Source organism: Microtus ochrogaster, linkage group LG5, assembly GCF_000317375.1.
Source record: "Microtus ochrogaster isolate Prairie Vole_2 linkage group LG5, MicOch1.0, whole genome shotgun sequence".
In the NCBI taxonomy this organism is placed as follows: Eukaryota; Metazoa; Chordata; class Mammalia; order Rodentia; family Cricetidae; genus Microtus; species Microtus ochrogaster.
Window position 1 is genome coordinate 44,400,260 of NC_022031.1, and position 16,975 is coordinate 44,417,234.

Sequence of the window (16,975 nt, forward strand, 5' to 3'; positions counted from 1 at the left end):
CTAGCTCTTGTAGACCAGGCTGGTCTCGAACTCACAGAGATCCGCCTGCCTCTGCCTCCCGAGTGCTGGGATTAAAGGCGTGCGCCACCATCACCAGGCTCAAGATGTTTTTCTTAAGCCGAAGGGTGGTACGAAACTTGGCACATTGAGCTACAATAGGTACTGAATGCATGGGTGGATGGAAGAATGAAAGTTGCTTTAGGAAGATTTATCTAGCAGCAGGTGCAGGCATGGGCTGATAGAAAGAACTTGGAGGTTTAAAAGCTGTTTAAGAATGCCAGTAAGGGTGAAACTAAGGAAGGATGGGGATACAGAAAATATACAGTGAGGAAATATTTGGTGTAGAGGGAGAAGTATAGGATATGAACATCCATGTAGATGAGGGTGGACACCTTAGGTCACCACTAAGTCTTCTGAGCTTAGGGGGAGAGCTGGAGATACATTTGAGATGCCCGTCAGAAGTTCCTGGTGTCACAGCATGTGGCACAGCAGATGTGGCCATTGCTTCAGTGTTTACAGCTTCTTGTATGGATTGTACCCAGTGTTGTGGGTGGTTCAATAGACAGTCCATCTGCTCTCTCATTTAACACTCCTGTGCTTATACCTGCCTTGGGGTCTTCGTACCTTGTGCTCAGCTGAATCGCAGTGCATTCCCATCCGAAGTTGTGTGGCTCACTCCCTACTTCAATCTGTGCTCCGGCGTCACTTCTCAGACAGCCCTCACTTGATCACAACAGCAGCTCTCAATCCTTTACGCGGCTTTGCTTTTCTTCTGCTTGTCTTTACCTAATAGCATCACGTCCTGTAATTATTTGGTCACGGCTAGAATGTGGCTTCTCAGACTGGAGGGGAGTGTTGCTTCCCTGCTGGCTTGGAAGGCTTATCCTGAGCTTTTCATTCAGGAATATGACCACTGCTTAGTCGGGGGTGCACAGTAACTTGGGATGGAGAGTACAGCTGTGTGCAGATTGAGACTCCAAGAGGGGCTGGAGAACTTGGACTGAGAGATGCAAGAAATATCATCTGATAATTCATTAGAGCCGCTATGTTGGATGGACTCCAGAGTTTCCTGGGCCAACAGCCACATCCATGTACAGGTTACAACAGCTAGGGGACAAAGCTGGTATCCAGAGAGGAGGGTGGAGGGGATGTAAGATAAAATCAAGGGGCTCCAGAGGAGGGTGAAGGAGAGCACAACCCACGTTATTCTCTACTGGTGTAGCCTGGCCACGCCTCGCCTGCTTCTGTGTCTTCCTCTTGATGGCATTGCTCAAAGGAACACACTCTGAAAATGGAGCTATTCTGTGTCAGCTGTCCAATACAGGGGCCAGCACCCATCTGTGCCCTCTGGTCTCTTGAGAAGTGGTTTGTGTGCTTGAACAATCTTTGTCAAAATGCATATCAGTTTAGTTAATTAAATTTAGCATCTGTATTTGAATAGATGGCATCATACTGAATAGTGTAGGAGCATTTCTAATTAGAAAGGGTCAAAGACAGAAGCATAGCCAGCAAGCAATAGAGAAATAACAGGAAAAGAAGAAAAAATCATAATGATGCCATAGAACTTGAGCAGGGAGTCTTCCATAGCGTCAGGAATATGAAGTACTCCGCAGTGGCACAAATGTGAAGGACGATTGGCCTTGTAAAGTCCCATGAATTGCAGTCATCTATTTTTTAATGGAAAAACGAGTTTCAACAGCAGGGGTGAGGCAAACTAGTCACGAAATAAGCCATTCAAGGAAAATATTAGTGACTTGGGATGGTGTTTCCAGTATGTGGAGAAGCTGAAAAGGGCATTCACAACACGGCTTGATTCCAATTGTCCAACACATACTACATGCGTCTACATCTTTGGTAGACTGTGGGTTATTCTCATTTTACAGCTGATATTTTATTAATTGTCGGGAATATTTGCAAGGATGTTGTTTTGGTTGGGAGAGAAGAGAGAGTGAGATGAATGGTATGTTCCACTCAATAAGTTGTAGAAAATATCATTACTAAAACGTTACCAGTATTCATTTTCAAAGTCAATAAGTCTTCCTATTTTTCTCCCAAACCCTGTGGACAGACAGTAGAGACATATTACTTCGTGGTTTCTAGGTGCGCTATCGAGACATTGACAGAGTAGCAGAGGTCTTTGCATCTTCATAGTATAAAGTGGGAGAAGCTGTCCCTTTAATGCACTCTTCACAGCCCAGGGACCAGCAGTTGGGCATCCTTTGACACCCGGTGGATTCTCAGGGTGCTTGTATTTACAGCCACGTTTTACAGAATACTAGATGGCGCTCTACGCTTGCCACCAGGTGAAGGCTGGAGTCGTTCAGGTATGGATTTATCATTTCTCTTTAGGCACATCAAAGCATTTCTTATTTTTTGATTGTGAGATTACCCTTTAACATCCGAGCCATCTCTCCTGACTTAAAGCATTTCCTTATGTGTTGAACTCAATGTGTGACAAGATCTAACCCTTTGTATAACGCTAGCATATTAGCCTTTCTGTATAAGAGTCTAGGTGCAGGCTTGCTCCCATTAATCTGCAGTTCCCAGAAGCAAATGGTTTAATGCTATCTCTCTGATTTGAATAGAACTTTCTCGAACTAACTGAATCAGACTGTGATTCTACTTAATAAAAACACACCAAAATTTTTGTTCATCGGGGGCTGGAGAGTTGGATCAACATTTAGGAGCCCTTATTGCTCTTGCAGAGAGAACCAGGGGTCAATTTCTAGCACCCATATGGCAGCTCACAACTTTCTGTAACTCCAGTCCCAAGGAATCTAATGCCCCCTTTCCTGACTTCAGCAGGTATCAGTTAAGCACATTGTACACATATATACATATAGGCAAACAGTAAAGCACAAAAAATAATAAAATAATTTAAAAATTTGTTCATGGAAACAAATGCTATTTTTTTTTTTAATTTTGAGTATATTAATCCAACTTCTGCCTGACTGCTAATTGGAGCCTTTCATACAAAGCAGCAAAGAAACAAAATTCAAACCGACAAAAAAAAATCAGTGGGTTGCATACAGTCATCCGAGAGCTTGGTGCTGCAATACTGTTAAGAACATTCTGCCAAGAATCAGCCCTATCTGAGAAGATGGTATTGACAGTCCATTTCTAGGTTGTTCCTGGGGAGAACTCCGAAATACACAGATAGAGCCATGGAAATACACAGGTGGAGGCATTGATTGGAATTGTGCAGATCCAATCACATACAGCCATGAAAAACACAAAAATGGATTCCAAACACACAGGAACATCTCATCTTTATAATATGGGAATTCCATCAACTCAGCATGACTAAGTCTCAGCAGCAATGTTGTGTACATTTTTTTGAAAAACAAAAAACAAAACAAAACAAAACAAAAAACCGGCAATTTTTTTTATCCCTTTCTTTGATGCCAATCTCAATTTGAGTAATGATGTGGGAGGTAGGATCTTCCTTTCCTGAGAAAAATACAATTCATAGAAATACCAAAGACCCAGAGGGGTGGCAAAGCTTTCCATTGGTCTGGGTGCAAACGTTGATTGTGTGTGCAAGTATGAGTGTTTTCAGACAATGATTAGTGTGCAAAAACTAGCAACTGCAGTATTCTCCTTTGGGATATTTACAGTTTGAGGCTGGCTGCATAGTGAGACCCCCTACCAGGATATGCGATATGCTAACTCTTCCCCCTATGTTGTAAGGAATAAACAAGGTGAGTTTCCTTGGTTGTTTCTTATGGTACTATGGTTCAGCAGAATGAATACAGCCTCCCTGACCCCAGCTTTTTTACCTTTATGTGTATTTATCTGTTCTTTCTTCATTCCCTGATGCCAAGCTGGGGTACCTCTGGAAGAGTGGACAGGTATGCACAGACATTGCTTTTGTAAACAGAAAAGTCCCTTAAAGTTGTATGCATCCAGCCTTGAGATGCTCAGCTTAAACTAAAACAAAAGGGATTTAAGTCACGTGTAGCTGTGGAGTTGCTAAGTGGGTAAAGCACTTGACAGGCACTCATGGGGACCTGAGTTCACATTCCCAGAGGTACTGCACATCTCTGACCCCTTTGCTCTTATGGCAATATGAAAAGTGGGGCCAAGAGCTTACCAGTCAGCTAGCCTGATATACACAGCAGTAAAAAACAAAGAGATTATATTTCCCACAATGTGGAAGGCAAAGGCTAACACACATGGTTGTCTTCTGACTTTCATATGTGTGCTGTGGCAACATGTGTCTGTACTTTACACACACACACACATACACACACACACACACACACACACACACATACACACACACAGATTCACACACAGACACAGAGAGAGATAGAAACATAGATTGACAGAGACAGCACACACACATTCTCAAACAGAGAGACAGGGAGAGCATGAGGGGGAAGGGAGAGAGAGAGACAGAGAGAGAGAGAGAGAGAGAGAGAGAGAGAGAGAGAGATCTTTAGTACTTCTTCTCCTGAAGCCTTTGAAAACAACACCCTACTTATTGTCCCTTAGACTGTGAGCTGATATGAGCCAACACAGCAAGTCATTGTCACCTTGGTGAAGCTCTAGAGAAAAGAGGAAATTTCTAAACTTTCAGGCTGTGTAGAGGCAGACTTTTACCACTCTTAACAAAAAGCTGAAAGCATCAATTGACTCCTGTTGTTGGTTGGCAGAGAACCACTGTGTTGCACAAGACGAGCCTGCACTTGATTTCTCCAACTTTTCCTCCAGGTCCAAAATGCTCCAAATTGAACTGTGAGGAAGGCAAGGAAACTTCTTTCTACCTTTTCTTTTTCTCCTTTTTGGGTAAGTTTGGGTGGGCACGTGAATTCAATTTTTGATGGTAACTGTAACAAATGCCAGAAACTTAAATGATTTAGGAGAACACTTTATGTCTGGAAGTCTTCATCTGTTTCATAGGTCTGAAGTTGAGCTGAGTGCAGGACAGCATGCACAGTGCAGGGCAGCATCCATAGTGCAGGGCAGCATCCATAGTGCAGGGCAGCATCCACAGTGCAGGGCAGCATCCACAGTGCAGGGCAGCTGTAAAAAGGCTCTCTTCCCTTCCCTTAGCCATTTCTACTGGCTTCCCATATTCCCTGGCTTATGTCTGTTTTCTCCATGTCTTGTATGGCCTCTTCCAGAAATCCAAACCAATCCGTTCCTATCACTGCATCACCAAAATCTGGCTTCTTCCAGCATCACCCTCACCCAGAATCTGTGATTACACTGAGTCCACATGGATATATTAACATAACCTCTCCACCTCATGATACTTGATGTGAGAAGTCCTTCTGTCCATGTGTTGCTTTATTGGCTAATGAATAAAGAAAATGCTTTGAACCTATAGCAGGGCAGAAGTTTGGTAAGTGGGGGAAAACTGAGCTAAATGCTGGGAGGAAGAAGGGCAGAGGCAGGGAGAAGCAATGGAGCTGCCTCCAGAGTCAGACATGCTAAAACTTTGCTGGTAAGCCACTGCCATGAGGCAATACACAGATTAATAGAAATGGGTTAAATTAATATGTAAGAGTTAGCCAGTAAGAAGCTAGAACTAATGGGATAAGCAGTAATTTAATTAATACAGTTTCTGTGTAATTATTTTGGGTCTAAGCTAGCTGGACAGCCTGGAACCAATAAGTGACCTCTGCCTTCCTCCAATTGAACTTAGTCACATCTTTGTAGGTTCTGAGAATTTGGGCATGAACATCTTTGAAAGACCATTATTTAGCCTGGCAGATAATAGTAACTAAACACTTGCACAGACAAACACTACTTAACTGTCCTCTCTGACACACCCTTCTTTATTAGCCAAGATGGGAGCTGGAAGATGCTATTACAGGAATATTCAGTCACTGAATGGATTCAGGGAGGAGAAGGAGGAAGAAAAGGAGGAAAGAGAGAGAGCGCCATCATTGGGAGGAAAATGGTTGGGGTAGGAGAAGAACTGGAGGGAAAGAACAGGGATAGGTTTCATCAAAACACATTATATTCATGTGCCAAATATTAAAAATACACTTAAAAATAAATGTACCACAAATTCCAAGTTCAAGTCACACATTCAACCAAATGTTTTTCTGAGCACTGACACACTTGCTGATGAACTGTCATTTCCCGTCTATGTCCCCTGTGTTTTGTTCCTTAGTCTTCTGTGAAAAGTCAGGGTAGCAGATAAGAAAGACAGGCTTGAGAATTCTTCACTAGAAACATCACAATGTAACATTTAACCATTGTAACTGCTCCGGAAATCCAACCACCCTGGAGCCATATCAAGAAGCAATGAGCTGCAACAAAACCTCACAGTTCACTTCACTGCTGACTACATCACTTTAATTGTTGGTGTGGTTTAGGAGACCACAGCTCTTGGTAGGATTTTAAAACAGCAGGTTTCTTTATTTATTCTTTTTAATCTGTCTTGGTTCGATAAAGGAGGAAGTTCTAAGCCTAGTTACAAACATGCTGAAAGTGTACAAAGGAGAAGTTTGCTGTATAAAAAAAAATCAAGAATAGTAGCAAGTGCAATTATTGTCATCAACAGCATCAACATCAGCAGCACTGACATCATCATCTTCAACAGTATCGTCATCAGCACCATCAGCACCAGCAACAACAGCATCATCACCATCAGAACATCCTATGTTCTAGGTACTACTTTTTGCATCCATGATGTTAGCACACACAATAAACTTATGAAAAGATCAAAACTTATGATTCAGTAAATTGAAGCATGGCGAGATTAGGCATGTTTTGCAAATAATATGTCCAGGAAGTTGTCAGGCTAAGATTCAAATATAGCTACGAACTTGAGTCTCTTTTTCTCTCATCACACAAATAGTAGTTCTCCTGCCTCAGCCTCCCAGTGCTGAGAGTACAGGTATGAGTCATCACATTCAATGGTAGTCAATTATTTACTGCAACGCATTGTCTCTACATGTTATTATTTTTCTTGTTACATTATAAAACAAGAATGTTTGTCTTATATACTCCATAAAGAAAGGATGAGGATAGAAAGATTTTTGATTTATGTAAATGCACTCTGTGATTTATTTTTCCTTTAATCCTTCCAATTGAAGTACCGAGAAGCATGGATGCTTACTCTCTTTCAAAACCATGTTTTTTTCATTATATATATATATATATATATATATATATATATATATATATACCATTATTATATATGACTAATATACAGATATACATATTTGTGTGTGCATGTATGGGGGAAAATATGGTTTTCTACTCTGCATTTACAATTTCTGCTAATATTTTAAAGAATGCTTTTATTTTCGACATTTCTACATTTTTTAAAAATTTATTTTTTGAGATTGTAACATAATTATATAATTTTCTCCTTCCCCTTTCTCCATCTATATCCTCCATGTAACCCTCCTTACACTCTTTCAAAATCATGGCGTCTTTTTTCATTAGTCATTATTATACACAGTCACACACACACACAAATGTATATACAAATATATTTCTAATAAAATAAACACAGCCTACTCATTCTGTTTAGGGTTACTTGTATCTACTCAGGGATGATCATTTGGCATTGGAAAACCATTGGTACTGTCTTCCCTGGTTGCGACTATTTCTCTAGCTCTCAGTATTCCTTAGATGCCTGTAGTTCTTTGTGAATGACCGAGACCTTCTGGGCTTTCCTTTAGTGTGTCTACTGTTGTTCTTATTTAGCTCATATACAGATAAGTAGTGTGCCGGCGAGACTTCCTGCGTGTCGCTTCTCATATTCGTAGGAGACATGATCCCACAGCAAACTCCCGATCCTCTAGTTCTTACTGTCTTTCCGTGTCTTCTTACACAATGGTCCCTGAACCCTATGTGTGGGAGTTGGTTTGCAGCTGTATCTTGGTGTGGGGGGTGTTCAGCTTCACAAGGCTGTATTTTGCTTGGTGAAAATGGTTTTATTTGAGCATTTTATATTTGATTATGCTGTATTTACTTTCTTTCTACCCCATCTAGCTCCTCCTATAGGCTCTGACTATATCCATGACCATATATATAAAAGACATTCACATTATATCATGTTCAGTCCAATTTGTGTTGCTATTATTTGCATGTGATTAGGGTTGACCCCTTATGCTATTAACATTTTTATGAATGAAATTTCAGACTACATTTTTTCAGAAAAATGTCATATTTTGTGTATGCTTTTGTAGTATTTTTTCCTACTTCTTTATGTCTGTAAGTATATTCTCATTTCGAATGACTGCACAGTTATCCATGCCATGATTTTACTAAATTCCCATAGTTGAAAATGTTATGGCTAATATGTTTTGAACAGCCTAAGCTGGAATTAGACAAACCTCTGCTTTTCACTTTGGTCCTCCAGGTGTTACACACATCATGACAGTTTCCGGTTTGTTCCATTGGAGGTGGCTAACAATCATGCTAACTGCAGAGGGAGTTACTCATTTATTCTTCTCCTTGAGAACTTTTTACTTCCTAGAAGTTGGATACACCCACATTTCTGTATGTGCATGCATTATTCTCTACCTTACTGGACTCAAGCGGATAATATAACTGCACTCATGATGAAGTCTTGAAAAGCACAGACACTGATAAGGCATATGATAAAATCTTTCCTAGGTTAATGTTTCAGTAAGTTACAAAGGTGTGCAAAGAATCCTAATCGACAAGGGGAGCTGTCCTGCTTCACTTTAAGACCCTGAAGCCTCATCTTTAGCACAAATCAACCCTGTCCAGAGAAAGGTCTTCCTTCTGCAGTCAAGCCAGCCCAGGTCAGATAGCTCCTCAATGCAGGAGGTCCAACACAACCTGAAAAGCTCTTCTCAAGGCTCAAGGGCCCTGCATACAGAGAAAACAACAAACCAAATTAAAGTCTAAACAAAGCAGCAGCAACGGAAGACGAGAGAAGTTGAAGGAAAGGACAAGAATTATCCCAGTTGGCTTTTCTTCTGCTAAAGCTCTGCCCTCCCATCCTATAAAGAAAGGATCAGAAGGACAACTGGGTGTTTTCAAGATTCCCATCAGTTTGTTATTCGTGCATCCATTTGAAAAGCAATGCACACTACATGCTATGCAATAATATTTTCCTTGCTGAGTTTTTGGACACATTTCTTGTGCTATACTTTTCTCTCTGTGTGACAGTAGTTAGAATAGGCAGGAGAAAAGATAAGTGGAATTCTCATCTCTATAGCAAGTGTTGCTGCTAAAATGAGCAATATCAGGCTGTGAGAACCTACATAGTTCCTTGGGGAAATGACACTCAGAATAGCTGCTTTGAAAATTGTTATCAGTCCATTAAGAAATGAGGTACCTGTGCCAGCCTGAACCAACACACCAAGTTCCTCATTAAGAAACATTTTCTGTAAAAAAACACATTAAATAAGTCAAGTTGCACACAACACGAGGATGGGGCATACCCTGTGTCCATAGACTCTTGAGGGAAAAATTTGTCAAAAACAAAGCAAAACAAAGCAACAACAACAAAAACAACTTGTGGTGGATGTGAAGGGCCCAGGAGTCTCACAGATTTTGTCTATTTCCTATTGCAGTCTCTATGGCAGTGTCTCGAGTTCTAGATATTGTTAGGTGTGGCAAAAGTAAAATTGCCATTGGTATAGAATCAGATCTGTGGGTTCCCAAGTGTGCTAGCTAATTGTGAACCAAGTTGTTCTTAAAAAAATGAGAAAGTGGGTGGAGAGAAATGGGGACCTATTTTGATTGATGAAGTAAGGAGATGAAGACATACTTTTTTTTTGAAACATCATCTCACCATGTGGTCTAGGTTGGCTTTGAACCCACTCTTCTTCCTCACTTTCCTAAGTAGCAGAGTCACCTGTGTGGGCCATGGCTCCCAGCAGAAGATTTATTGCTTCTTCTCAGCTCATTGACTAACTCTTTCTTGGGAGTTATAAGGCTAACACAATAGATTTACCCATAGTACTTTTCATTTTCTTACTTGGTTTATGAAACAAATCAGAATGCTAAGAAACTCTTTTGATTGATGAGAATAGATGCTCAGAGATAGAGTGACTTGTCAAGTATTATGATGACCAATAAGAGACAGAGGTGGAGTAGAGATATTTTGGTCATTATTTTATAGCTTTGGCCATTTTTTTTCTAAAGTGGTAGGGATTTGACTGAAGTATTCATGAAACAAAACTTAACAGCTCAGACATGCATGCTGCCTCCTCAACAGCAGAGAGACAAAACACCAAGCATCAAATTATCGAAACTGGTATTCAACTGTAAGTTAAATCATAAATTAAGTTCTAAGATATCATAGTCAAATCAGATCAAGACCAAATATATTCTTCATAGACTAGCTGATGTTGGTGTAAAGACAAAGAAAAGTAAGACAGACTAGTTCCTCAGTGAATGGGGTCTGCTACTCTCATCTGCACTACTTAGAGAAAACAGTTATAGACAGAATTAAGAAAGCATTGTATCAGATTAATAAAACATCTTCCAAATTAATCCCAGGTGTCTGATTTTGATGAAGAACCAGAAAAGATCACTACCAGTCAAAAAGTTTGCATCACTTGACATTTAATGTGAAGTCACTTATTTTGGCAATGGTTAGATGCTTCTAGATAGGAAAAAAATATCTTCCCAAGGGTGGGAGAGAGTGAGTGTTGTGCTTCACATAGAGCAAGGGTTCTCAATCATCCTAATGCTCTGACCTTTTAATACAGCTCCTCATGTTGTGGTGACCCTCAACCATAAAATTATTTTTGTTGCTACTTAATAACTATAATTTTGTTACTTCTATGAATTGTCACGTAAGAAATTTTGAAGATAGAGGTTTGCCCAAGGGGTCATGACCCACAGCTTGTCATAGAGCAAGTCAAAGAAAACCAACACGACTTAGAGCTGGTCTTTTGAAAATTAATGCCCTTTACTGGTCCTCCTGAGGCACTTGTTAAGCAATGAATCATGTTTTGTCCTTGCTGTCATGCAAAAGCACTGCTGTATTAGCAGATCCTAAAAAAACCAAAACAAAATGAAAACAAAAATAAGCAGCCTTAAATCCTTAGCTTAGCATTGTCAGAGAAAACGGATCATCCAAAGTACTAATGTGTACATAAAATAACCAAAGTAATTAGCACCTATGACTCAGGAGACAAACTGGTAGTTGGTTCACTCAGCTAGATTTGGAAATATTAGGGGACGGGGAAAGAATATCATTATAAAGTGCTTGTCTGCAAACATGAAGGAGTTTAGTCCCAGAACTACTGTTTTGAAAAGCCAGGTGTGGAGGTATAGGAAAGTGAAGACAGACAGACTCCCTAGGACTTACTGGTTAGCTTCTTTTAGATGAGGTCTAGGCCAGTGAGGGCTTTTGGATCAAACATTTATAAATGATACATACATACATACATACATACATACATACATACATAAATGATGCTAGTGGTATTTGAGAAAACATACCTTGGACCTTTACATACATCTGCACATATGTACATGTGTGTGTTTAATGTTCATGAATGTTTATACATGTGCACATGTCTATGCACAAATACACAGCTGGACATAGTCATGTAGCATTTGAAGCTAATTGACTTAGATATAAGTCAATTATATTACTCCCTTAGCTCTGGCTAATGCAAACTACTGTGGTGTTTTAACATTAGATATGTATTTTAGCGAAGAATGTGCATCTGTTACTACCTAAAAGGTGTCACTACCTAAAAAGGTTAGCTCTGAAGAAGCTATGCAAGATCCCTAGAAGAAAAGGTACCTAGGGAAAGAAAGACCACACTTTCAAAACTCATAACAACTTAAATGTGAATGGAACTTGGTTCATGGCAACATCATTATTTGAGTGTTATGGCAATGTAATTCAGAACAAACTGATCCTCTAAATAAAATTGCTCAGCCTTGTGCAGGAGTTTGAATATAATGGTGAAGTATTAATCTTTAATTACATGGTGATAATAAGCATGTTTTCCAAAGTGGATAGCTGACTCGTTTCTGGAGGGTTCTTCCTTGAAGGAAAATAGTCTCTTCCTAGTAGATGACCAATGCTCTCTACTTAAGTTGTATTTTGTTTTAATATTTTTTTTTGTAAAATTTTGAATTTATTTATGTATTTAGTGTGTATGAATGTTTTGCTTGCATGTTTGTCTGTGTATCACATGCATGCTTGGTGCCTGCAGAAGCCAGAAGAGGGTATCAGAACCCCTGAGACTGGAGTTACAGATGGTTGTGAGACTCCATGTGGATGCTGGGAATTTAACCTGGGTCCTCTTTAAGAGCAGCCAGTGCTCCTAAACACTCAGCCATCTTCGCAGATCTGTGCCCATGTTTTCAAATCAGTAGAACTTTAAAATAAAACTTGAGTTTGGACCATCTTATTGGTATCTCCTTCCTTTCAGGTATGATATTATAAAAAGCCATCACTCATGAAATAAAATATGCCCATGGAAAAAATATCAGCAACCCAAGGAAAAGTGAGAGGCTAGCTGCTGCTGCTCCTGTGCTGGAAGCAGTTGGGAACTCTTTGGAACACATGGTACACTTTTGTTTTCCTTGGCTGTGTGGGTAAGTCTCCTTTCTTCTAGAATACTTTATTCAGGCCTCCTATAATCAACAAATGAGGTCATTGTTCAGGAGGCTCCAAAGACAATGCCTAAATTAAGCTGGTTTTATTTAATGTGTGAAATGACTTTGACATCTTTTTATATCTAGAAGGTCTTTTAAAAATATTACATCAGTATATTAGAGAAAGGCCCACTTTCCAGGAGGAGGCAGAGGAAGAACAGCTATTATTTTTGCTGACAGCAAAAATGTGCTCCTATCCCAACACTGCATGTTACAATGACTTGGCACTGAGCAGGAAAATTTTAAAATGTAGAATATTGCAGAGCGACACTTAAGTGATATATTGAAAGTAAGATAAGGGAAGTCAGATATGTGTGAACTTAAAATGCAAGGGGAAATGGAAGGAAAATCCTCCGTGGGACAAGCTAGGTTTGCGTCACACAAATAATCTTTGCTTTCAGGATGTGTACCATGAAAACATCACGAGGACAGTGATTTAAGGCACAGAAGTAAATGCGCATGGCTGAGTATTTACTTTATAGCCAGGTTGTAAGTGCCTCCCTGGAGGACTTCATTCTCAGAGTGGCCTTAAAACTTGGAAGCTCACCGATTCTAGACACTGTTTTATGTCGTGTCCCTCCCCCCCCCCCCCCCCCGTTTCATTTCAGTGTGCGCTGTGCTGCATGCATCCATCATGAAACCCACTTTCCCTTCCAACCAAGGCGACACTAATTTGGGGGAGAAATTTCTAGCTACTTAAGAGTCCTGCCAAACAATCTGCAAATGGGAAGGAGTTTGGTGACTGTGACTGTTATTGGCAACTTCTGAAGGATTAGGTAATAAAGAAGCAGTGAAGAGCAGCCAGCCTGCTGACTCCTGCATTTCATTAGGTCTGCTTCTGCATATGTATTAATAATGGTGTGGCCTGGGAATGCAATTCTGTGTTTTTAACACTTTGGCCACTGGCAATGTCGTATGCCCCTTTCCCGTGCCTTCTCCTCTGATGCTCACAGCCATTCAGATTCAGGTAGCAGAAATAGTTCAGATAGCAGTTCATTAGCCTGCGTTCTGCAGGTCAGATCTCCATAGCTCGTCACTAAAGGGAAATTGCTTGGGTAACTACTGAGAGGAGTTTGTTCTTGTCCTTCTTAAAAAGACTGAAAATCCAAGCTTTATTTGGTTTTTTTTTTTTTTTTTTTTTTTTTTGGTTTTTCGAGACAGGGTTTCTCTGTGGCTTTGGAGCCTGTCCTGGAACTAGCTCTTTTTTAACCAAAGAAAATGTTAGCATTCCCCGAATATTTTAGACAAAGATTTTTTTTTTAATCAAACTTTTCTCTTGTACATTCCCTTGCTCAGTTCAGTCTTTATTTCTGCATGTACCCCAAACATTTGAGGGACATTAGTAATATCTTGCTAATCAAAGGACAGAGCAAAAATGATGCTGAATTACAGACCTCCCAGTGTCTAGACTCCTACTAGTCCAGTGTTCATCCAATCCCAGGACTTTTCTCAGTTTCTCGGTCTTTAAAATGGGACCATTTTCATTCACTGGTCCCTCAAATGTCTTGTAGATGGTGGCACAAGTTGGTATGACAAAAGCTGTCTACAAAATGTCGAGAGCCTCTGTTGGTCTAAAGACCCTGTCTCCTTGACTATCAAACATCTTCATTGTTCCTTGTCAACACTTAAGTCCACAGTTTCTTTGTTGTATATAGGCTTAGATTTTTTTCAAACCCATTAAAAAAAAAAGCTAAACCATCACTTGTTTACCCTTAAATACAGAATTGGGCTTAACACAGTAATCACATGTCCAGCTGCTGAGCCCACAACATAGAAGGAAGATAGGGACAAAGAACCCACAGACGGGTCCCTCCACCTTCTCTTAGGCTCTGAATAATTCCAGTACTTTCCAGTATCAAGACTGCCAGCCCCTGTTCTCGACCCACGGCTTCTTTACTAGCTGCACTTTTAAATGTGCTGAAAGGAAGTCAAAGGGATGTGCTTTTCCTCACGACAAAGCCCTGGCACGCCTCTGGAGGAAGTAGAGAATAGCAACAGCTGCTGTTTTTTGTTACAGGCTTTCTGACTTCCTCGCGGGAGTTTAAGACAGTGGCAGCCTGGGACCCCACCCCCATCCCTTACTCGGGTACGCAACCCTCGATCGCTGTCCACGGTTCTGAACCTCATCTTTCAGGCTTCTGGAATCCATTAGATTTCTCTCAGTTTTCCCAAACAACCCCCTCCGCCCCCCCCCGCCCTCCGCTCATATTATCTCTACATTCTTTCTTCCATCCACGACCCCTCTAACTTGGCATTTTATTTCCGTCTGCGTTTTATTCTATTTCGACTGAAGTCCTCCAACCTACCACCAAGGGACATAGTCCAAGCCCTAAAGGTTATCAAAGTTAAAAAGCCCCCTGCTTCACCCACTCTCTTCCTCCCACTCTGGTCCCGACTCCCGGCAGCGCACATCACTCCACGCGCCAGACTCGTCTCACCTGACTCTCCCGCGGAAACTCGTGGCGCACTATGCTGAGCACTGGGATGTGCAGGACAGAGCTGACCAAGTCTAGCTCCATCATCTCGCCCTGGCTCTGGGGGAAGGCCAGCAGCGCCGAAACCCCTTGTACCACTACGGTGTGGCAGACGCTTTGCAGAAAGGAGAAAGGGTCACTGCTCCACGGTGAGCTTGGGGAAGAGAAGGGCATAAGTGGCAGATCGCCCAGGCCCGCCTCGATGGCCATCACTACTTCCAAAGACAGGTTGTAGGGTAGTAGTCCTTCCACACGGTTCAGGTTGTCCACAGCGAACAGGAGGGCATCCCGTGGCCACAGGGTCTCGACCCCGGAGCCCTCTCCGAGCTTCCGGGAGCCAGGCGGACCCCGGCCATGCAGGGCGCTCCCCAACCAGCGTGCGCCTTGCGAGGGCGCCGGTGGCCGCCACGTCCCCGACTCTGGCTCATCCCTCTGGGCACCCGCCCTGCCGCTGTCCTGAGCGCGGTTGGTTGAGCGTGGGGCCGTGGTCCAGGGCTGCAAGTGCACCGCGCCCACCCTCACCGCGTGTCCGATGCGCTTGAGGATCTGGCAGGGTTGCGGGTGCGAGGAGGAGCTGGGCACCCCGGCCAACACCAGTGCGCAGGGCGGCGGCAGCAGCAGACAGACCCTGCTCAGCAGCCACCACAAACTCAGTCTCCTCATTACTGAGACCCGCAGGGAGAAAGCGCGCCCCCTCCTGCGCCCGGCTCACCCCTCTGCAGCCGCCGCCGGAGGTCTCCGCCGCCTGAGGTCTCCGCCTTCAAGTCCTGTGCGTAGCTTCCCTAGACACAGTGAAGCGGTGGCAAGAGCCTGAGTGGTCCCTGGGCATTCCAAGTTGCAGCCTAGCGGACGCCCGGCTGTGTCGGATGCGGTTCTCGGGCTCCTCCGCCTAGCATCCTCCTCACGCGCGGCAGGCCGGCGGACCAGCGCGGGTCACCCGCGGCTTGGACTCCGGGTCCCTGCCCACCCCATCTGCAGGGCGCCTGGGGCGCAGCGTCTGGCCCCGCAATAAGTCTCCGGGTTTACAAGGGGGCGGCAGTGACAGAGGATCCGGGTTCTCACTTGGCTGGCTTCTTTTCTCTTGCTGTTCAGTTCAGGCGACACCCCCTTATTTACTGGGGTGACGGAGATGAGGGCGTTCACGCCCGGGGTGCAGGAAAGCAGCAGCCGAACCTGCTTCTTTTCCCCGCCGGCCACACTATCTCGGGCTTCCCCAGCGCCTGCTTCATTTTCTCTTCCCTCTCTACTTCTCTTCCTTTCTCTGCCGGGCTTTTCTCCCAGGCGCCACCTCCGCGGCTTCCTCGGAGGAGCGACACAACTGGCCAGAGAAGGGTGGTTCTGCTCAGAGCGCCAAAGTTCTCCCCGCCTCAACCGGCGCCTCCCTGTAGCCTGAGCCCTGGCGCCAGCCTGTCGCTTGGCTGCGCTAAACGCCCACTGATGGTGAGATTCTCCTGCCGCACAGTCCCGCGCCCCTGCAAAGTCCTCGCCCCTCAAACGCAGCGAGTTGGTAGCTGGCACAATTCCCTGTGGCGGATGAGCGCAAAGACTGAGCCCAGGAGAATTTTGAATTCAGAGTCACTCCGGAGAGATCTGAAACCCAAATGAAACCCAGTGGGTCACTGGGACCGGTTCAAAGACACGGATTTTAAGGAGCTTCCCTTGGAGACACCTCTCTAAGGGGTTAAGGGGTTCTTCTTTTTCTTTTTTGTACTCCAGGGTATTAAAGCAAGAATTATTTACACATCTGATTTCGTTCTTTGGCAGAAGAATCTTTGCGTCTTTTAAGGGATCTCTCTCTTTCTCTCTCTCTCTAAAAATAGAGTGAATTCAAAACAATTGAGGAAATCAAAGTCGGAACCAGAGCCCGGGGGGGGGGGGGGAAAGGCGCTTGCAGCCAAGCCTGAGAATTGGAGTTCGATCCCCAGGTT

At 43.0% G+C, this 16,975-nt stretch overlaps 1 protein-coding gene across 1 annotated transcript in view; it reads right to left on the bottom strand.

Moving 5' to 3' along the window:
* Grin3a (glutamate ionotropic receptor NMDA type subunit 3A) overlaps positions 1–16,358 on the bottom strand; it is a 185,111-nt gene extending 168,753 nt beyond the window's left edge. The window contains exon 1 of the mRNA XM_005362179.3: positions 15,012–16,358. Coding sequence (XP_005362236.1) covers positions 15,012–15,710 — 699 coding nt within the window. The 5' untranslated portion in view covers positions 15,711–16,358. The remainder of the gene's footprint in view (positions 1–15,011) is intronic.
* Positions 16,359–16,975: the final 617 nt, after the last annotated feature.